Source organism: Molothrus ater, chromosome 6 (genome assembly GCF_012460135.2).
Source record: "Molothrus ater isolate BHLD 08-10-18 breed brown headed cowbird chromosome 6, BPBGC_Mater_1.1, whole genome shotgun sequence".
In the NCBI taxonomy this organism is placed as follows: Eukaryota; Metazoa; Chordata; class Aves; order Passeriformes; family Icteridae; genus Molothrus; species Molothrus ater.
The window spans coordinates 9,855,657-9,878,611 of record NC_050483.2 but is presented as its reverse complement, the minus strand read 5'-3'; the positions used below and the strand labels follow the sequence as shown (position 1 = coordinate 9,878,611).

Genomic DNA, 22,955 nt, shown 5'->3' with positions numbered 1-22,955 from the left:
GGGGTTCAGGGAAAGGCAAACTTCCTTTCTGTGCTGGAGGCTCTGTGTGCTCTGCCAGAGAGAGCAGCACCTCCCAAACTTGTGTGCCTGGATCTGTGGCTGTGCCATGGCATCGATCGGCCTTGCTGGGCCAGGAGCTGAGGTGTCCCCCTCATCCATGACCCCCCTGTGCTCCCCGTTTGTTGTGGCTGCTGCACTGCACCTGCTGGCCCTTTCTTCTTGTTCTTCTTCCCTTTCTTCCTTTGGTTGAGCTGTCGGAATGCCTCTGCAGCCTTCTGGAGCCGGGCAACGAACACTTCAATGTCATCCAGGGTGCAGTTCAGGATTTGCTGTGAGGACAGAAACCCAAGGGACCAGTGTGAAAGTGAGCCTGGGCTGCACACAGCTGGGAGCCTGAATCCCAGGGCCTGCTGCATTTCCTGGGAGAATGCATACAAGTGGGCAATCCAGGCATGAAGTGCAGCTCAATGCATCCCTTTGCAAGCACAGAGCTGCTGGGCCTGGCTGTGTGCTGTCCTTACCAAGGGGACAAGGGACGCCTCCTAATGGACAGCTGGAAAATAACCCAAGTGGGATGGGGAGGAGCAGAGCTGGAATCAGCAGAGCTGCCTCAGGTCAGAAGACATTGTCACATTGTCACCACATTGTGATGCGGTGATGGAGACTTTCTTTTGGCCACCTTATCTTTATGCACAGCAGGTATCAATTGGAAAAATGCCTAGATGATGCATTAAATGTCTGCTCCCTGCCTCTGCTCCCTCTCCCTTGCTTCCTGCCTCTGCTCCTGCCTATGGACTGTGCAGTGTCTCTGTCACCCACCGTTTCCTTCTCAATCTTCTGTGCTAACATGGCGCGGGATTCCTCATGGTCATGAGAGCCAGAGCTTCGTCGGTCATAGTCTGCAAACCAGGGAGAGAAAAACAGATTTACTATCAGAGGTTGGAAATAGGCTCCATAAAAGACAGGGGTCCATGGGATGGTAGCTGCAAGCTTGGATGTTTGTTCTGGGTTGTGAGGGCACTTCAGGAATAATGTTTGTAACAGGTGCTAAATCACAATCATCCTACAAAAAACCCAACCCTAAGGCACCTCCTGGCTTCCAGAAGCCACACACCCAGTGTGGGGGGGATATTCTAGTGGGAACAATCGCTGGGTTGGCCCCTGGTACAAAGCAAACGGTGTCAACTCAGGGCAGGGACATGGAAAGGGTCAGCACAGCAGGATCTGCCAAGTGGGAGAATTGGGGAGGCGTTTTGGCAAAGGACCATGACAAGTCCAGAGCATCTCTAAATGTGGGGATGAGGTACCCCGTCCCTGAGGACAGGTTTTGTAGGAAAAGCAGGAAGGTGTTTCATGGAGAAGGAATCTCAGTAAACAGGCATCACTCAAGACTTTCTCCTGTCATCTGCTCTCCTGCCAGGCTCTGTGCACTCAGAGCCAGAAATCCTGCCTAGAGGAATTCCCAGCTCTGCTTATGTGAGCAGCCTTGGAAGGGCAGAGGTAAGAGTGGCTGCTTTTCACCAGAATAGAGATGTTTATTCATGGTCCAGCTGAGAAATAGAGATATTCCTTTTATGATGCAGAACTGGGCCTGAAATAAGTTCTCCATTCAGCAGCCAGAGCAGTTGCTTGGCTTCAGAAGCCATCCCTGCAAATGAGTGTTTTGGATGTATTATAGTATCCTATTACGTGTTTTTGTTTTCCTTGAAACTAGAAATGGATTCTGAGATAAGGTGGTAAGATAGGCAGGAGTAAAAAATGCTTACAGTTTGTTCATCATTTTGATCTTTTGTAAGAGAAAGAGCTTGTTTCTGTTCCTAGGAACTTAATTCTGTTACTTTTTTCAAAGCAAAGTGCCAGGTTTTTCCAAGCCAACTCAAATGGGCTGAAGTCAGGATGGTTTTGGAATCAGACTTTAGATGAGCACATAAGAGGGGTGTTCAGATCTGCATTTCCACACTTGACTTTACAAGAATTCATGAAAACAAGTTGATTTTCAAGGGTGAAATCTTGTCTCCCGTGAAGTCAGCAGAGCCACGAATTTGTCTTTCTAACCAAATGTCTTGTCTATACATTTTAAGATCACCAATGCCTGGTTCAAATTTCATGTGATGGCTTATGAGGGGTTTTTGGTTTTTTTGGCATTTCTGTATCCCCCAAATAAGGGTGTTGTTACAAGGAGTTTCTGGGAGATTTTATTTGTTGAGCAGAAGATGCCTAGTGGGTACAAGACTTAGTTTTCACCACAGAGCACTTCAGGAAGGTTTGCTGTCTGAATTAATTAGTCTCCCATCCCCAGGACAGACTTCCTGAGTGCTCCCTGTACCTGGATCATGCTGGGAAGGAGGTGCCACCCTGTTCCTGTTCATTGCTGAGCCTCGCATGTCATGCTGGATTGGGATGGGAGCCGGTCCTTGAGGTGGGGGGAGGATGGATTGTCTCTGCTTGATCTTTTCCTGGTTTGCCCTGCAAAGAAAATGACACAGAACAAACCCATCAGTGGTGGCAGATCCCATTTCCAAGAGACTGGAGTGTGACTAAACCACTGGAAACAGAGGTTTATTGTTGGTGCTCCCAGCTGTATCCCGCAGCACTTACTTGAGTGTCTGTGGCCGTATCTTCTTCCCGTGCTTGTGGTCTGCCAGGGCACTCTCTATGTCCTCATGGACCATCTCCGCCTTAAGGATAAAACAGGGATGTCTTTAAGGGCTTGGCTTTAGGAAGGATTGGAGGAAGGGGGAAAGGGCAGACAGCAAGCAGTGTGTTTTGTTCTGTTTCACAGCAAGCAGGAGGGCTCTGCTTACCTCCACCTCGTCACAGTTGAAGAAGTGGATGTCAGGTTTGTGCTGCTCAGAATCCTGACACACAAGCAGGAGGATGGAGGAATAGCGCATCTGATTGAGCACTGTCTGGCAGTGCTGCACTGTTGGCAGGGGAAAGTCCTCCAGCTCCTCCTGCAAGAGAAGGGGAAAGGTGTCAGGCAATGGGGAACTACTGAACTGAGAGGCAATGGTGCTGTGCAGGAACTCCTGGGATCCCTGGGCTGATCTTCCTTAATTTGTCATTGCTAAAACCATCCTGTTCCCATGCTGCAGAGTGACTCTACTCCAGGAGAGGATTTTGGTAATGGTTCACCCTTGTTTGTGTTCCTTAGAACTTGTCCTTTCCCAGGCAGAATGGAAAGGGCACTCACTGCACCCCACACTTCAGTCTGGGGTCAGTCCCACAGGGCTCCAGGTACCTGTGTCTCACAGTCCAGCAGCCGGATGGACTTGTCGTTCACTTGCAGCAGCATCTCCTGTGTCCAGATCTTCTCTTTGGAGTTGAGCAGGATGAGTTTCCGGATTGCATCATCCACTGTTGTGATGGACTCGCTCTTGTCCATTATGAAAGTGGCCAAGTGCTGAAGTTGGGGAGAGAAAGGAGATAAAAACAGGTGGAAAATGTTTTTTGGGGTGTAAAAATTGGTGATGAAAGCATCTCTAGAGGCTTCAATTACTGTTAGTAGTTTCTCAGAGCTCAGGCATGAAGTTGTTGCTGCACAAAACAGTTTTGGTTGTTGGTACTAGCCTGGTCGTGGCAGTGAAAGATTTGGGTTTCATAATGGGTTTTCATAACCAGTTTCACCACTTTTATATTACTCTCATCAATTCCAGCAGCCCTGATCACTGTCCAGCAGGGCAAATGCTTCACACACATGAGTTACTCCCAGGCCCCTCTGAATCTAGCTTGGAAGTAGAACTATGGCAGACAAACCATTGATTTGCTTGCCAAGCTATAAAAGCACTTGTGTTTTGCTTGTCTTGTGTAGCAAACCTGCTTTGTGTGGGATTTGTGCCAGGCAGAGAGCTCACACAAACCATGGACAAGTGTTGGTCCTCCGTGCCAAGTGGGATCCATGCAATGTGTGGGGTCCCATGCTCTGGGAACAGCTACTCTGAAGAGCTTCTATGCTGCAAAGCCTTCAGGAGCTCCAAACCTGGCAGCTCACTCTACCCCAGGCCTTTAAGCCCCCCTCAGGGTTGGGGTTACCTTCTCCCCAAAAATACCCAAATCAGCCCTCATAGGAGTGAAAATGGGTGTTGCTGACTGTAGGAAAGGATTTTTTGCTGCCTGCCTCTGTCCTGCCCTGTGGTTTTGCTTGGTTATCCTGGTATTCCTACCTCCCTTCACCTATCCTGTAAACCCAGCTCATGGTCTTTTCCCATCAGCCAGGCTTCCGTGCTGTCCTCCCTTCCTTCCCCACCCTGTGTGAGCACTTGGGCCAGGAGCAGCTCAGCTACAGCACAGCCATCCAAGCTGTTTTCCCATCCCTGCTCCAACTGCACTCTGAAGTGTGTGGTGATCCAAGCCTTGCACTTGGAACCTGTATGTGCAGAGTTTGTGTAACGGGGCAGCACTTGCAGCTTTGGTGGGCCCCAGGGACTCCATGGGAAGGGAATGGTGGGCAGGGAGGCAGCTGTGGAAAGGAGAGGTGTTACACATCCAAATGTTGTGACCCCACCAGCAGAGGGTGAAGGCAACTCCGCAAGTCCAGGTGAGCAAGTGCTGCTCCCTGCAGATGGAAGAACTGGTTGTGTGTGCCAGCAGAGGGCACTGCAAGGCAGGAAAAGCTGGGACTCCGAGCAGCCAAGATGTTTGCCCAGCTGTTGTCCCTGGGGCAGAGACAGCACAGCCAGGCCACATGTTCAGGTGATAACAGGGAAGGAAAAAAACCTCAGGAAGGAAAAAAAACCTCAGGAAGGAAGAAGGTTCTGTTTCACCTTGTTCTTTTGTTGCCTAGCTATGTTCTTGGTAAGAAGGGAAGGGGAACGTGCCTGACTGTCAAAAAGCAGCTGAAGCTTTTCCCTGTCTTTACCAACTTTCTCCAGCAGAGGAAAGCAGGTTTTTGCATGGGTAAGTTACAGGCCTGACTAAGCATCTATGCAGTCCAAGGGCCTGCAGCTCTTGGAGGCTTATAGGGCCAGATCCCAGCTTTTTCTCTTGTCCCTGCAGTATTAAAGGCCCATCCACCAGCATGACCCTCTCATCCTGGTTTCCTTGCTCAGTAGGGTACAGAGCAGGCACTTCAGCAGCAGTGGCTAAGCTGGAGAGCCAGGAGCAGATTAACCCCTGGAGCAGGAGAATCACAAGGTGCTGCAGGTAGAACTGCCCTAGGGGGCCAGGGACAGCAGTGTGGCTACCCAAAAATGGTCCTGCTGGGCATTCAGAGTTTGTGGGGAGGGCAGCAGTGAAATGCCTGCTTCTCTTTGATGCACACATCCTGGTTTCAAAGCAAGAGCTGGAAAAACAGGGGGTGTTTTAAAGCAAGTCCTAAAGTGATGGAAAATTTGTAGTAACTGGATGTGTTTTGCCTGTACCTGATCCTGTACCTTCCTGCTTTCTCCCAGTGATCAGAAATAACCTAGAATTAGGGATCAAGTAGCTTCTTTCTGTTGCTGATGCACTCCTGAGCTGATTCAGTAACCCAGTGGGTTGTGTCCACAGTTGACATGTGCATCAATGGGCCATGGAGGAGGATGATGAAATTGTTGGGAAAGAATTCCTTTCTCCTTGTAAAAGCCCAAGTAAATGCAAAGTGGGAAGCAGATTAAGAGGCAGCAAAAGCTGATGCTGCTAGAGCATGTCCTGCTGTGGGACTTGGAGAAGCTGTGGATGTTGGGGTCTGGCACAGACCAGATGAACCTGAGATGGATGTGTGCACTTGGAGCACAGAGCCTTGGATGGTTGTGAGGAAGCACAGGCAAGAACTGTTGCTGCAGTTGGCTCCACACAAGGTGGATGCAGGGAAAGGCTTGGATTTAAAGCACTTGTAGACCTTGCAGAAAATCTTTAAACATGCTCTTGGGCATTAGGGCTGTATAGGGTTTGTGGTGACCCATTTGCTGTTAGACGTTTTCCAAAGACTGGAGGAAGGAGCAGAGCAGAGGACAATGCAAGGCCCACTCCTGTGTTCATCAAGCAAAGGTATGGGGTGAGGCACTGTCTACATAGAACTCCTGGCAGGTGTGTGAGCTGAAAGCTGAGATTAGCAATGCAATCACGAATGAAAAACATGCTGGGTGTATGTTACAGTAATTGTAAAATAGTGCATGGGAAGGTATTTGCCAAGTCAATTTTATCTGTGCAGAGGTGACAAGCCCTTTTCTTTCAGAGCAGTGAGGGTATGGGTTTACTCAAGATGACAGGCCTTTTTATCTCTTTTATTATTTTATCCACCACCTTTACAAGCTTCATAAATTCTTTTGCTGTTTACTGTTCAGTCAGTTTTCATGGAGGGGAAGTTACTTTTCTGACTAAATCATTAGAATATTTTTCTGCTTCCATTTTCTGTCGATATGGGTGGATTGAGAGGGAGAAGCTTGTTGCTGTCTTTGTTTTATCCCTTAAAACCCCTTTTCATCCAGATAGACATTCAAATACAGCAACTTTTATTAGAACGGGCAATGACTCCACCCACCATTAAACTTTGATCTGATTACTTCAAAGGGTATAAAATGCCTCCTGTGAGGAAACCTCATTCTATCTCACTGCCTGCCACTGCAATCCTGTTTGCCTTGGTCAAAGTTCAGGGGAGAAACTCACAAACGGGTGGCTTATGGCATAATTAATAAAGAATTAATTTACATGTCACTGTTTAAAGTCCCTTCTCTGCATCCTCATATGAGTGACTTCTGAGCCACTGAGTTGGTTTCTCCAATGGAAACCAGGACCTCTTTCCAAACAGGCACTTTTCAAGTCTAAATGTAGGCTTTCAAAGGGCCCCATCTCCTAAATATGAACCTGAGGAAGTGTTTTCCTGTCTTGCCTTGCTCAGTTTTCAGTGATGAATGGCCCCACCTCCTCCATGGAGTCCTGCACCACCAAGTTGCATTACAGGAATTGCCAAGCTCAGGATGGCCAGGCTGGCTTCTCTTTTTGGGATGGGTGTCTGTGGCAGTGGGAGATGGATTTGGCATATTGCCTGTCTTGTGTGAAGGGGTTTGTGTTACCTGAGAGGACACAGTAGCTGAGGAGAGCTGAAAGCTGATAGTCCATGTGGTCTCTGTTGCTTGGAAAGCTAAATTCCAGTAACCACCATGGGAACTCTGCTTTTAACCTGTCTGTGCTGATCAGAAGGGCTTAAAGCACAGGGTGACAGGACAGACAGCATTTCATGCTCTCCTTCAAACACAGAGGAGAGAGAAGACAACAGCTTCTCCATTTCCTCTTTCCTTGTACAGAATTCCCCTTGTTTATTGAAATCTTCTTTCCCCCCCATTCTCCTTTACTCAGTGACTTGAGACTTTAATGGTAAGGAGGTTCCCAACTCGCCCTTGGCCTCCTAAAGGTCCAGAACACAGGGAACACACTGCACTACAGGCACCTATCACTGACCTCAGCCTCTCAGCCCCCTAGCACTCTGTTGTGTGTGCTCACCTGGACGTGGTACTGGGAAGTCTCGTGCATAATGACGTTGGAGTTGGAGTATTTTTTCCTTTGTTCTGTAAGAAACAAGAAAAGAAGCATTGGTTGTTTTTCTTTGGATCTGAGAATTACAACTCTTTCTCACAGTCCCCGAGCTTCCAGCTCGGGCTCCGCGGGCACTGCCAGCAGGTGTCTCTCCAGAACAAGCATTGCCTTTCCTTGAGCTTTGCCTTGGGGATTTCACCCAAGAGCTCTTGGCCAGCCAAGAGCTTATAAATCGAGCTCCTCTTGGTGCACGGGGCTGAGCACAATCCTGCCCACGCCTTGGGGAGCGTACTGAGCACCCGGAGATATCCCAGTGATAAGGATCATGAAAAGATGCCACTGGTCTTCTTTGGAGCCTGGCAAGGGTGGGTAGAAGTTAATTCAAGCCAATTTCTAAAGCTTTTTAACACTGCCCTACCACTCTTTAGGCTGTGCCATCAGATTGGCAGGACATACGAGTACTTCACACTTGTAGCTCCATGTCTGTGGCTGAAAACACAGCAGTGTTTTGCCTCTGTGCCTGACTGCTGACAGCCCTGGAGTGATGGATGTTCCCCAGTAGAAGTGATTTCTTGATTTGTTGGTGGGAATATTGGCAGAGGCATTAATGGAGACTGCAGGGCTCTGAGCCTGTGTCTCATACACCACCAGCACCAGCTCAGAGGTGGAGTGAGGATGGTTCAGGGGAAAGACCTCAGACACCCAGCCCAGCTCCCTGCTCAGCCATTCCAGAGTGACCTTGAATAAACAAATTAATATTGCAGCGCAGCCCCTTCCCACCTCAGGCTGGCAGGAAAGGCTCAGTGGCACTTTCTGGTTGCTGGGGGCATTAATTGCAGTCTGTCCTACTTGCAATGTGGGGCAAGGTCTGGGATAGGGCACAGGCAGCGCATCCCACAGGGATTTGGGGCTGATGTGAGGCACTTTTTTCCTCTCAGTAACCTCAATTTCCTCCCTGAGCATTTCTCATGTAAATAGATGACACTGATGGAAATGAGAACACCGCATTCATGTGGGATGGAGACACATTTGGGTTTTAAGACATCCCATCCCCTCCTTTTCCAGAGGGAGTGGAAAAGGCTGAAGTGGGTGGTCTGGAAACAAAGGGAGTTTACATTCAGACAGGCAAATGTCTCCAGCCCTGAGAGGAAGGGTGAGGAGCTGTGTGGGGAACTGGTAGTCCCTGAGGGAGGGAAGGAATACCAGGGGGATGAGGTTTCCAGTGGGAGGTTAGCACAGGTCTGTGTTCCTGGGAGGAAAACAGCCCATGGAGCTGTAGCAGTGGTCAGGGCAGCAGCTGGTTGCCCTCAGACTCTCTGGGATCCCTTCAAATGCCTTTTCCCCTTCCTCCAAGCTCAAAGAAGCTGCACGTGTCGCAGTCAGGGGAGATCTCAGTATGCACTGCTGAGGAAATCTTCAGAGAAGCCCTTGGAAGTTTTGGGGGCCAAAACCTCAGAACTCTGCATAGCCCAACTTCCCATCACCTGCACTCAGTGAGTGCAAGAGAGCAAAGGCCTCTTTAGCCCTTTGCAGCCTTGTTCAGACAGCAGCAAGCCCTGGGACAGGGAGAAATGCAGATGTTTCCCCTCCCTCTGTTGATTTTTCCCTGGGGGAATTTCTGCATTACCTCCACAAGCCACAGAACTAGAACAAAGTGCCTCTATTTTGTCTCCCGATGTCATTCAAGTGATGTCCCAGAAGCTGCCCAGGGCAAGAAATGGGGTGTTTCTGCATGTTCTCCTGAAATCCCTTCTGTCTCCTTGGCTTCTACCTGGCCCCCACACCCATGGAAATTTTTAGTTTTGTGTTTCCTGCTGGCATCTGCAAATAAGACCACGAGGTCTGGAACCAGCCAGAGTTTCTGGGGACAGCAGGGTGCCAGAACACCGAAATCTCCTTCTTTTCTAGCACTTGGTTTTGAATTAAACACAGGAAGAATTGAAGAACCAGGTTGCCGATCATGAAAGAGTCATATTTGGGCCACATCTATCCAAGAGCGTGGGTGCTTTAAAGAAAATGAGTGTTTTTTTGGTTTATTTACTCAAAACAATGTGGTGAAATACTGCAGGGCTTTCCAACATGCATCATTATTTGTCTTTGATTAAATTTGGCTCTGGTTGGGCTGGGCTGATCCGAAAATGCTTTTAGGAAGAAGTTCTTTCCTGTGAGGGAGCTGAGGCCCTGGCACAAGTTGCCCTGAGAAGCTGTGGCTGCCTGATCCCTGGAAGTGTCCATAGCCAGATTGGGCTGGACTTGGAGTGACCTGGGACAGTGGCAGGTGTCCCTGTACATGGCAGGGGATGGAATGAGATAAGCTTTCAGGTCCCTTCCAACCCAAACCATTCTGGCATTCTGTGAATGATGCCTATAGCAAAATCTGTGGCTCTTTGACTTCTTGATCAAGGGGTATCCTTTGCCTTGCCCAGGTGAACTCCCTTGCCAGCCATACCTCAGAAGGCAGGTCAGCTGTCCTGTGTGGCTCCACCCTGCCCTTCTGCACAGCTTTGTCCCTGACCTGCTGAATTTTGTATGAGTGCACGCTGGCCTGTTAGCAGCAGCAGGAGCAGGAGGAGCTCATTTCCTCCTGCTTCATCTGACACCTCACACCGGGACACTTGGCATTTCTACAGTGTCCTGCAACAGGACCTGGGCACCTTCAGGTGTTATCCGACCCCTAACCTGGCCCCAGGATGTGGAGAATTTGCATAATCCCTATGTGATAGATGAGCATTGCAGAAATATAGTGATGATTTCCCCAAATTAGCTCAAACACCCATCTGCACCTCTGTTTATCTCCTGCTATGACCTTCAGAGTCTGTGGCAGTGAAGGACTCTATTACACAGGCAAAGGGCAGGGAGAGCTCCAGGGCTGTGGCACCGGTACAGCAAACATCCAGAGGTGATAAAGCTGGCATGAACCCACAGTGACCACTGTCCTTTTCCCCTTTTGTCTGCCAAGAGAGCCAAAGAGATTGGAAAACAATAGAGCTTTGCCCTGTCCTTTTTGTGTCTGGCAAGGAAAAAACCCAACTCGTAGCATGGGTATCCTGGCAGGTGCTGGGGGGATCCCCGGTGGCCTGAAGAGCAGTTGTGCTGATCCCAGACACTTGCTGTATGTATGGGATGCGGAATCCAGAAAGCCCTGAGTGCCTTGAGCATGGATAACATGTGGGATAACATGCACAACCTCTGGCAAATTGTCTCATCTCTTGCCTCTCAGGGTCTGGGTCAGTGATCCCTAAGACAATCCTTTGAGGGAAAAAAACCCTATAAATGGTTCTTTAACAGAATTCACTTCAATTCTCTACTAACCAGGTAGCTTTAATCTTGCCTCACACCCAGAGAAGTGGGCAAAATGGCAACAAATGTTATCTACCACTGGTATCTTACAGATAAACAGTGCTGTGGGAATGGTGTTTCCCACTGGCACCAGTGAGGAAATGGGAAGAGCTGAGACCACTGCAGAGGTACAAGGTGGTACCTGAGGGCTCAAAACAGTGCTGGGCTGAAATCCCAGTAATGATACTAAAATCTTGGCAGGCAGGGAAAGAGTCCTGTTTGGCTTTATGTTAAGGAGTGGAAAGGATGAAAGAGAGTAATAAATCAGGAAAAAAAGCAGGATCGATGCACATCCTGGAGGGCTGGGGTTATCAGCTTGGTCCAGGAAGCCAAAGCACATCTTTAGTGCCAAGTTCCCTCCCCATTTCCATGCAAAACCTTATTTAGCAGGGAGCTGGGATGTGGCTGTGAACGTTCAGTGAGCACAGGAGATCAACTAGCGGGATAAACTGCCCATGGGCCCAGCTTACAGCTGGGATAATTGGTTAAGGTCTCTGGGAATGCTGAGCAGTGCCAAGGAGGGCAGGAGCAGGCTTGTCTTTCTCCATGCACAGCCTCTGTCAAGCCAGAGGGGCACAGCACCCCCAGTACAACCTGCCAGTGGCCTCTTCCTCCCCTCCAGGCACATCCTTCTCTGATTAATTAGTTTTACCACACAGGATCCTACCTGATCCTCCCTGTCCCTCCCCACATTTGTTTACAGCTGTTTCTGGGCAGAAGGCACAGCAGAAGACAGGGGGATGTATGGACAAGTACAGAGCAGTCTCTGAGGAATGAGAGGCATTGGATTTGTTCTCCCTGCCAGTGCCATACCAAGGACCTCTCCTCCATTCCCTGAATCACACTGCTGACCTCCCCAGCCTCCACATCCATTACAGCAGCCTAAGGGAAGTCCTGGTGGTTACTTCTGGAGCTTGCCAGTTCCTTATATAATCTCTACGTTATCTATACATTATCTAGCAGTGCACACACTGTTTATAGGAACCTGCCAGCGTAGTGTGAGCTGCTCTGTGCCAAATGGCAGGTCAGGACCAGCCTGCTGAGCAGAAATGGGGCAGCAAATGCTCTGTGTGCTCATGGCAGCCGCAGAAACCTGCCAGGCTGGCTTACAGAGCAGCAGTATGGAATAACCTCCATTCCAGGATCCCAGCCTGGGGCCAGATATGGCACTTGAACACAGCATCTGCCAGGTTGCTGCTTCCTGCTCCAGGTTACCCAGGGTTAGTCAAGGATCTGCTTTTGGGCCTTGCACTGACCTGCTGTGCCTGAGATACCTGACGGGGGAGAATCTGCAGGTCCTGCCTTGCTTCTTCCCTGCTCTCTCTGGCCAGCACAGAGAGAGCTCCATTTTGGGATATCTTTGCAGTCTAGGGAGCATCAAGCTCCCTGGGTTTGCTGTGAGATCTGTGGTACTTGCTGAACTGCTGGAGCTGGTCTGTACTGGCGCCTGTGGCACTGGGAATGTCTGCCTGGTCAGCTCTCCCTCATGGCTGTGTGTGCAGATGGATCTGGAAGCTCTTGGAGTGAATGAACAGCTCTCATTGAGGTGTGAATGGGCTGTGGCAGCAGGGAGCAGTGGCTCCGGGTTCCACACGGCTGAATTCCTGCTCGGCACGCTTCATATTTGCCACAGCTCAGCCCCAAGTGCTCACATTCCTGCTTTATTAACTGAAGACACAACCCACTCTAGGAAAGCAAATAAAAACCTGGCACAGCTCCTGGGTTGTGCAAGGACTGAGTACATGGAGGAACAGTGTGTGTTTGTGTTCAGTGTGTCCAGCAGGCTGCTTGGAGCAGGATAATCAGGGCATTGAGAGCTATAGTTCACCAGTAGAGATATTCCCTTTTGCCTTTACAACCAGACCTGGAAGAAACCTGCTAAATTATTTTTCACCAAAAAGCCCAAAGTGGTGTTTTCTCAGCTTTCTGTAGCTGGTAATGGCATTTTTTGAATGAACATAATAAGATTGGGGGAATCCTGATTTAATTAATTCGCTTTCTTTGAATCTTGAAAAAAATTCATAATGAAAAATTCCTCCTTTTTTTTGGTTGTTATTTTTATGAACTATCACAACTTTAGTTCCCAGGCTACTTGGGCATATCCAAAACCCCATTTCCATTTAGAAAAAGGTTCCTCTGTGTGAGCTCTATGCAGTTACTCCATGAAAGGTGAAAACTTGTCCTTAGCAGTTTCAAGGTGGCAGAGAAAAAGGGTCACTGGAGATGCTGAACAGCATCAGAGGTGGGAGATCCCTTTCCACAGCATCCCTGTCACTAACTGCCATCCCAAACTCCTGGCCAGCAGCACCTGGAGCAGTGTCTGCTCTTCCCAGTAGCTCCAGTCATGGCTGAACTGAGCCAATGTGTTCCCTGTCTCACCCACCACTGGGGCTTGATCTGCAGGAACCAACAGGATTGTTGGCTTCCAGTTTTTCTTCCAGCCCTGTTTCCAGTTGGTGTATTAAGTAAGTGTCCGAGGCATTGAATGGAAGGGTCACCCACACACACAGTGTCAAAGGGGAGCAGGGTAATCTGAAGCTGGAATCTCAGGTGGGAAAGGGGATGTGAAGAAGGGAGCTGGAATGGCATCAAGGGAGCAGGGGAAGGACAAGGGAGGTATTCAGGGCTGGCAGGAGGGGACAGGAGGAATTAAAGACCTGGGCAAGAAGGCTGGATCTCTGCTGAACCTCAGGCTTTTTCTCCAGTATGATGAAATCTTTAAAGACATGACAGTGAGTGGCACTGTTCTGAATCCCTGTGGATTTAGGTATGGACCTGGTCATCTTGATGCAGCAGTGTGGCTGAGCAGGCTTGGCAGGCCACTGCTCCTGCCAGAGCTGTCTCTTGCAGGCAATACCAGTGTGTGTTAAATCCTGCACATATCCTCTCCTAAAGGTTGTGGGGAAGGAACGATCCCTCTGTGCTCCTGTCAATAATGATGTGACAGCCATGTGGCCTCCAGCTGGGATTGTGAACAAGCTCATGCTTTGGGCAGGGTGTGGGAGAGCCAGCAGCAGGGAATTACAGTCTGGGCACTGTGGGTCTCATCTCAGAGACCTCTCCATGTGGCTGGGGCTGGAGGCCCTGTTGGGATACAAGCCGATCTGTGAGATCCCCAGGAGTTGGTTCATCACCATTAAAGGTGAGTTGGTTCATCACCATTAAAGGTAAGTTGCTTCCTCTCCACTGGTGTGTTCTGCCTGGCCAGTGCCAAGCAGCTGCCTGTGGCTCAGGGGTGATGCTGGCACCAGAGGAGCCTCTCTGCCCGTGGCTCCCCAGGGAGATGATCCCTGTGCAGGGCCACACTGGGCAGGAAGTGGCTCCTCTCTTTGTGACAGTGCCTCGTGTCCTGTTACAGCGCCGCAGCCTGGCTTGGGTTACGGGTGTGCAGTGTCAAGTGATTGGCATCAGCACTGTGCTTCTCCAGCCTAACTCATTGCTCCAAAACCCCTTTTCCAGCCCTCTGCCCTATCAAGTCTGGTTCTTTCCCAGAAATGAGTGCATGGAGGGTGGGTGGACAGGCTGGAAGCAGCTGGCAGGGTCTCACAGACCCTGGAAGGAGGCTGAGCACTGCAGGGACAGACAGCAACCAAACAGAAATGAGCTGCTCCTCCCCACAGCCCTATGAGAAATCCCTGCAATCATCAAACTGCCCTGAACTTCTCCTGCTATGCTGCCTAATCCATCAGGAGAGCCAGCCAGCGCTGTTTGACAGCTCTGGAAGCAGCTGAGGGGAACACCCGCAGAAGCCCTCTGGGAGTCACCTCAGAAAGGGGTGGCAGCAGCTTTCCTGCTGTGGGAAATGCTGTGCAGAAAGAAATACTTCCTGCCAGTCCTTCCATGGGTCCTACTGGAGCCTGGTTTCCCCCCCTCAGGCTTTCATCTGGGCTCAGAACAGACGCCCGTAAGCAGAGAAGCAGCCTAATTTATTTATGGTGTGCATTAACGTTTATTCAGCTGGTGGCTGTGGGGGGAGAGGTGGCAACCTGAGAGGGGCCAGCCATTCCCTGCTGCCAGCTGATGTGGGACTGCTCCCTGCAGCCACAGACTCCTCCAGAATGTGGAGCTGAACAAATGTGGTGCTGTTTTACTAAGGGGGGAGGAAAAGATGAGTGTCCTGCTCCCACGAGAGCCAGGAAACTCCACTGAGGATGGCAGAGCAGCTGGAAAGCATATCAAACTCTGCTAGGAACAGAGCCAGGGGAGGGTATCTTGGGGTTTTAAGTCAGTTTCATTGTAGAATTCCCTTTGGTCATCTCTCCTCATCCCTCTGTGCTCACCACAGTGAAGAATACACAGTGGTAGGCAACATATTTGGTGATCAAAGCAATTTCAGCAGGCCAAATGTGACACCAGAGCCTTCCCCACCCATCAACAGCCATGTGATGAGGCTGTGTCCTGTGAGGGCCTTCACACTATGCCCTGGAGGTCCCCCAGAGTGAACCTCCACCTTCGCCATCCAGGTGCTTTCCTGTGCACAGCCTGAAGCTGCTGCTGTGTTCCAGCCTCAGCCCAACAATTTTAAATATCCCTCTTCAGGGTCTCCCCTGAGGTGGGTTTAATATTCCCAATAAGTCCCTGTTGATACTGGGGACACCTTGGCCCTCAGGTAGCACTTCTGTACCCACAGTTGGCACCCCTGTCATGTTGAGCCAGTATTACTGTAGAAAAAGCATCTTTAGAAAGGGAAACCAAAGGCCTTGTTCATTTAGAAATAATATTTAGACACCTGTGTGCATTGGAGCCATCATAACCCAGAGAGCTTTAAATGAGTGGATGCCTGTGTGCTGGGAATTTGGGAGTCACTGCTCTCACTTCTTGGAGGTCTGGCAGCGTACACAGGCTGAGGGTTCAGCCTGATTGCATGGGAGGAAAATAGAAATATGAAAAGTCTTGTCAGCTCCAAACATCCCTCAGCAGTGTTGTAATCACATAATCAAGGCCAGCTCGGCTTGGTGTGATTTGTTTCATTATGAAACATAATTCTCCCTGGAATTTTAGTTCTTGCTTGCCCTCTATCCCCAAATGTGCCAGCTCACAGCAGAAATTAATGCTGGAGGGGGAGGATCTGAGTGGGAAAGGGACCAAGACATTTAAATATTGGTTTACACGTGCTGAGTGTCTTTTGCTGAATTAGCGGGTGGGTTTCAAGTGCTGCCAAGCAAAATCCCTCTGGATGTGCTCATGCCAGGGGCTGGGCTGGCCAAGAGGCACTGATTTGTGCAGGGAATCAGAGCTCAATCTGTGTTTCAGTAGTGGCAGGGAAATAGCAGGCAGCTGCTTTACTCCTCCTGAGGATTTGGCTCAGGGACATAGAGTCCTCATTTCAGGTTTGCTGGAATTTGGTCAGAGAGGTCCCAACCCTGGTGAATTTGTTTTTGAGGTGTGTTCATACAAAAAAATGTGGAATATGAAATTCTGTGTTGAAAAGTGCTTATTTGAGAGCTGTGTTTGTTTCCAAGGCAGTCTGTCAGCCTTTCCCTGCACTGGCTTTTGTGGCACAGGATTGAGGGGCGCTCCCTGTGCCATGGCACCATTAGATCCCCCTCTGGAATTCTGGTGGCTGGAGCCCTGGGTTTCCTGCACCCATGGGTGCCAGCCTGCAAATCTGCTTGGCTTTAATCCCGTTGTGAGCCCCCAGGTTCATTTTTACACATCTCTGTAGGGCTGTTTACCTGGAACCTGCAGCCCTCCTGCTCCTGACAGGATGTGCCAGTGTCAGTGCACAGCCAAAGGAATGTGCACTGCCTTGGAGGCAGGAGGAGTTTGTCTGTACTAACATCCCTGTGTGCACCCAAAATTCCCACACCTCATCCTTTTGCTTCTTTATCATGTGTCCTTCCATCTCCAGAAGTGACTGCCACAGTTCAAACCCCTGCTTGGCACCCACCCACCCTGCAGCATGCAGGCCACAAACAGCCAAATTTCTGCTCTGCCATTATCCTCATGTTTCATTTCTTGGGAGTGAATTGACATAAACAGTGGTTTTGTTTAGCACTAAATACAGTCCCTGCCATCCCACTTCTCCCCAGGTGAGGCTGGCCTCTCTGAACACTGCTCCAGGCCACTCCACATAGATAAACCTCCAGCCTTGGGCAAAGGGAGTCACTTCTCAGGGACAAATAAACCACAGTGGCAGTTCATAGCCACCAAAGACAATCTCTGATCAAGTAGAAGATCCCTAAGGAAAAGCACACACAGCCTGTTCCTTCCCAATTAAACCATCAACCAGGTAAATCCATAGCTCTCAGGTGGGAGAGCTGGCAGGCTCGGACACCCCAAAAACTGCTTGTGTTAGCCCAGACAACCTCCAACTTCTTACTCAGGAAATAACTGGGGGAGGTGATTTCTCACATGATTTATGCTTGCTCTGCCCACCCCAGAGGCCACATTTTCACCTGGGACACTTGGATCTGCTGAGATCAGGAATAACTGTCATTGATACCTAAAGGTGCTGAACCCAAACAAGCTGCCTCTCAGATTGTGCACAAACACCCATCCTGCCCATTCCCTGCACTTCCAAAGAGCCAAAGGGCATGGAATTTTCATGGTTCACTAAGTAGTTAGAAGAGGATAATCATTAACCTGCTGAGGACAGTCTTTCTTTTGTGAGGCCCTTTATCAGGTGATCTTGTTAACAGACCTGGGGAGGATCTGGGTAAGGGAAGCAATGTTCTGTTCCCACAAAATCCCAGCTGTCCCCAGTGTGGGAGGTGTCAGCACAGATGTGAGGTGTCTTTTTGCTGCCAGGTCAGGCCAGCCTGTTGCATATGGAACTCTGGATTCACGTGGCTTTGACTGAGTTCCAGCCTAAAGCTCCCCAACACCGACATCCAGCTCTCCAGAGGTGCCTTTGCCTTGGGAAACTTTGGATATGTTTGCAGGCACGACTCACCATACAAGTCCTTTGCACTCAGCTTGGAGGCTCCCTCGGCTTTGCCCATGCTGCCACTGAAAAAGGAAGAAGGTACAAATCAACCATCAGCTCCCAAATATTTTTAACATCAGTTTTCACACAGCAGCTCTGCAGTGCCCAGAGGGACCAGCCCTTCCCTTCTCTGCAAAGCATTTCCTTGTGGGCCGTGCCGGCGGCTCCGGTGCAACCCTACCCGTTATCCACACCACAGGCACATGTCACTGAACCCAGCGCTGGAAACAGGACACGGAGCAGCCCAGCCAGGCCTGTCCCCACTAGAGTTACCTTCACAGTGTCCCCTGGAAGAACAGCACTCTGGAGGGGCTGGGTTAAGGACAGCAGCTCCCAGTGTGCCATAAGTGGGAGTTACAGGGAGACCCCCTCCATGTTATCCCTGAGTCCACCTGAACCTGAGGCAGTACAGGAGCCAAGGTGATAATCCCTTCTCAATGGACATGTTGGACATGTACCCCTTGAAGGCAGGCACTTGGATATAGAACATATCCCATGTAAGGGAAGGTGGAATTGTGTGGAAACAGTTGAGTTTTGGGGTGTCAAGTCTCTAAGCAGCACATGTAGGGCCACCCCCTGTACATGGGTCACGGGTAGGAATGAGCACCCAGGAGATAACAAAGTTTTCTCCGGCAGAGGAGGAGCCAAGTGGGATCTGAGGTGCTGTGGTTGGGCTGTCCTGCACAGAGGAGTGAGCCCACGGGTGCCCAGGGGCTGCTTTGTGCTCTGTCACCATGTCCCCCTGAGGGCAGGCCGTGGTTCAGGTGCTCATACCCAGAGCAGGAAGGAGGGAGAGAGCTGGTGGCTCTGGCTCCACTTGGAGGTTGCCATGGGCTGCTGGTGGAGAGGCTCCTGATGTCCCTCTGCTCTCTCCACCTAAAGTGCCATTATCAAACCCCAGTGCACAGGGCAGGTGATGTGTGAGGCAGTTTCCAGCTTGTGAGGAGCCCAGGAGGGGTGAAACAAACACCAGGGACTTTGGGGATGAGTAGGACTGCTTGGAGTATCCTGAACGGTAGGAAGGTGCAGGGAGATCCTTACTTTGACGAGCCAGGGTTGCAGTTGAGGGATCCCTTGTGACTCATGTTGCTTCACAGGCCAGGCAACTGCAGCAGAAGCACAAGAGACAGGGTCAGTGCTTATAGAACAGGCTCTCAGGTGATTTATCTGTGTGCATCCTGCCCTCTCTACCTCCAAGCTGGGGCCTCCAAGCAGATGAAGCAGTCAGGTGAGTACAAGGATGTTTCCTCCTTGTTCTCAGTCACCTCTCACTGCTCTGACCTAGGCTGAAGGTGACACATCCCAGGATGCTTTTTCAAAACCTATTTCCACCTCTCCCTCTTGCTCTTCCATTCCAGGTACACCCCAACTTTGTGACATTCTAACACATCTTTTTCCAGCAGCACTGTCCTGCCTAAGGTTAAACAGGGACTGAGGTGCCCTTTGCCTCCATGGTCTGTTCCAGATGCCTGTGCCCATGTGCTTATGGCTGTGTGTCCCAGGTCATTTTTCATGAGTGCCATTAGCTTTTGTTATGTGGTAATTTTAAGCTCTACGCCAGCTGTTAAATTATCTTTACGAGGGGACTGACCACATAAAGAAAAATGGGATAACTGAATGCTGCTCTACTGGCAGCTCACGGATGAAGGAAAATGTACTGCGGTGAGTGGTTAGTGAAAGGCAGACTGGATCAGCACAGATCATTTTCCTTTTCTTTCCAGTGAAATTAGAATGTGGGAGAAGATGTGAGTGAGATCCAGGCACTGTTCTGACAGCAGAACTGCAAGGGAAGAGAGACAAATCCTGAAAACAAGATATAATAAGATCTCAGGGAATTATTTGTTTTGGTATCCAAGCTCTTCACCTCTGCTGCATGTGTGAGCTGAAGGGAAGCCAAGGCAATGTCCTAAAATTTTAGTAAGTCTCTTTTGGAAAGTTATGGGGCACTTCTGTGCCTGGGTCAGACCCTGCTTACCTCATGATAAGGTTGTCAGAATTCAAAGGTTTGGCTTTGAAATACTTGTTGCTGGCCTAAAGGAAAAAATTCCTCAGTGTCCTCAGTGGGGTTTCCTGCAAAGGAACTGCTGAGTGTGCTTGGCATGTGCCAAGGGCTGCCATGACAGCCGTGGGCAGGCAGTGGAGCTTCCTCCAAGGGTTTGTCTTCACTGAATCTAGGCTAAAGTGTGTGTAATCCCCAGGGAATACTTTGGAGTCATCCCTGACACCTGGGATTTCCCCTCTGGAGGCTGACTATCTGCTGTAGGGCTTGTTGTATCATCAGCAGAGCTGCCCTAGATTCCTTACGTATCCGCATTTATTCCTCATGTTGGAACACTTGTGGTATTTTGCTCTGTGTGTTTCACCCTGAGGTGAGGGCAGAGAGAGTGTTCTCACTGATCTTATCAGAACTGTCAGTGGGATGTCAGAGAGATGCATTTATGAGGATGCTGGTGAAGTACTTGGGTGTACACAGACTGCATGGAGAACCCCAGCATGTTTTGGGCTCAGCCTTATAACTTTCAGCCTGTTTCCTGTCACAGTAACACACTCAGCACAAACACTGCTAGAAAGGACTCTCAAGTGCATTTTAGTAGCTAGTATGTTAAATTCCCCCTTTTTTGTCTCTCTTGTGGTTGATACTGAAATCTCTATGCACACCTATAAGAGATATAAATCCATAATCACATTAGAATAGAAACTTGGTGGTCTGCCAAGCCCTCTGAGTGTAATAAAACCCATCTCTGTGCCTAAGCTTGGATACCTGTGAATTTTTCCTCTGTTAATAGCTGTCTGCTGGTTTCCTTTTACATTCCTCAAACTGTTCCTATCTCCTGGATCTCTTTGTGCATTAGCATAAGATACCTGGAAAAGAGAACTTGGGCTCTTAAAAGCCCCGCTCTGTTCTGTTTACTCTGCACCACCCAATCACTTGAGTCCCACATGTGATGATAGCTGGGAGTGTTTCTGCATATTAGTGTCATATTTCTGGCTCCCTTTTTCTTACTGCCCCAGGGCCATGTCCTAATGTACTGAAATCCAGGTTACTCCAGCAGGAATGTGTCACCAGGTTTGGCCCATGGAGCTCAGAACTGTCCCAGCCCCAGCTGTGAAGCACCTGGAGGAACCAGCTAAGGTCACCCTGTTTTTTATTTCTCCTTCCTATGTTGTGTCCAAAAAATAAACCTCTGGGATCTGCTCTTTGAGGAGCCCATCTGGGGCAACCCAGGGTGGCTGCCAGAGGTGCAGACTCCATGGCAGTGGCAGAGGAGTTTGGCTTCGTGGGTGAAGCAGGAACCAGCCCTGAATTCTTCAGCTCATGGTTATTCATGATTAATAAAGTCCTGATGGGATCAGCTGGCATCCCCAAATGATAAGCTAACCTGGAAGGCTTCATCTCTTCCAGGGTGCCTGTGTCCCAAAGAGGCCATGAAACTGGAAATGGTGCACACACCTGCCAAGTCAGCAGGTCCTTATCATGCTGGGCTCCCTTTTCTTTATTTATTCCTGCTATTTTCCTATTTGCCCTTTGCTCAGCTCTCCCCACTGCATTCAGGCCGTGGCCGTGCTCAGCCTTGTGCTGGTCACAGCAAAGGCGTGGTGTGGTGCTGGCCAAGTGAAACCAGGATGGAGCCTCATGCCAAAGCTTTTAATTCAGCCTTAATTGCCGGATATTAATTGAATCTGAACTGGAAGACTGCAAGGGGGAAGGGCACATTCCTAAGGGGTTGGAGACTTTCTAATGAATCTGCTAAATCAAGAGGCAGCTGGGCCTGTGAAAGGTGAAGGAGGGCTAAGAGCACTTCACCTGAAATGTGGACAGAACCAAGATGTGAGAGATGAAGCTGTGGGCTGGCCTTCCCTAGGTTCTCTCTCCCCTTGGGAGAATCCTTAAGAGCTCCCACAGTCTGCAGCCTCAGCCAGATGTTGTCTTCTCCCTGCCCTGATTAGAGGGTTCTGATCTCCCCCTTATCTCCCAGCAGGTGTGGCTGCTGCCTCCTCCTTCTCCAGCGGGAGCAGCGTAGGAAGGAAGGCGAGACCCAAGTGTCACCATGCAGTGTGTGGCTGTGCAGGTATTAACTTTGAGTCAGCCTAATCAAAGCCAATTTCAAGACCATCTCCCACCCTTTTGCTGGTGCAGGGCAGAGTCTCTGCTGGGGTCACCAAGCAAGGCAGCTGAGCCTTGCACATGAGCATGGTATGGAATGAGACATGGACTCCAGGAGCTAAGCCAGGCTCAAATTCAGTCTTCTGCCACTGGAGAAACTAGAGGGAAGCTAAACTGCATGGCTAAAGCCTAGCACCTTGATCTGGCGCAGGCCAGGAAGTCCCAGAGGGACTTGGGGAGGCCAGCACAAATCAGTGCTGAAGGCCATCAAGGTGGGTGAAGCCATGTTGTACTCTAAAGTACAGGAAGCCCCACTCCCTGACTTTCCGGCCAGTCTTATCCTTGGAGGTCAAATATCCTCCCAAAGACACATGGAGCCGTGACAGGAGCCTGGCATTGTCTGCACCACATTTCTGTACTTTTATAGCAAATGGAAGCTGGCCATGCATTGTTTTGGCTTTCTCTGAGTCTCTTTGAAGAGGGAGCTGTGACATTGATCCCTCTTCTCCAAGGGTGGAGAAGCACTTTGTGAAGGGAAAAAGTAATATCTCTTTCTCCTCTCTGGGCTGATCTCTGTTATTGTTTTACTTTATTTTTATTAGGTATAGTTCTCCCTTATCTGCTGTGGTCAGACTTCTTATAGGGCATGGAAAGGACATGAAAAATTCTGGATTCTGGGTAAAGATTGGACAATGTGCAAATGTGAAATACTAGTGGGGTTTTTAGGGCAATTATTATTATTATCATCACTGTTAATAACAGCAGCATCTGGTGTTTGTGGGTTTTTCTCTTCATGGGTCTAAGACCTTTAAGACTGAGACTGGGTTTGTTGGCATCAGAGAATATTAGGATGTGATTGTAGCAGCAAGGATTTATGGTGGTCAGAACAGAACAGTTTTTGCTGGAACAGTAGAAAAACATGGCAAAACCCCCAAAAACCCTAAACTAAGTGTTCTAGGAGTAACAGCAAGTTTTTCCAAGCATATTCTAACCCTTGCCTGTGTTTCCATCAGTCATCCCACCGAAATCTGCCTGGGGCAACAGGACTTCCGAATTCCCCATCAGCCATGCTGAAGGGAATCTCTGCACAAAGAGGTGATGGGGCTTGGGCACCGGGGAGATCCCTGGGAT

General features: G+C 49.6%; 1 protein-coding gene across 1 annotated transcript in view; it reads right to left on the bottom strand.

The window, feature by feature from the left end:
• The window catches only part of EPS8L2 (EPS8 like 2), a 48,984-nt gene that overhangs the window by 11,572 nt on the left and 14,457 nt on the right, over nt 1-22,955 (bottom strand). The window contains exons 2-10 of the mRNA XM_036385076.2: nt 18,761-18,825; nt 17,687-17,742; nt 7,420-7,484; nt 3,242-3,403; nt 2,805-2,954; nt 2,599-2,678; nt 2,327-2,466; nt 820-899; nt 203-329 (exon numbers count right to left, since the gene is read on the bottom strand). Of these exons, the coding sequence (XP_036240969.1) occupies nt 203-329; nt 820-899; nt 2,327-2,466; nt 2,599-2,678; nt 2,805-2,954; nt 3,242-3,403; nt 7,420-7,484; nt 17,687-17,742; nt 18,761-18,804 (904 nt within the window). The 5' untranslated portion in view covers nt 18,805-18,825. The remainder of the gene's footprint in view (nt 1-202; nt 330-819; nt 900-2,326; nt 2,467-2,598; nt 2,679-2,804; nt 2,955-3,241; nt 3,404-7,419; nt 7,485-17,686; nt 17,743-18,760; nt 18,826-22,955) is intronic.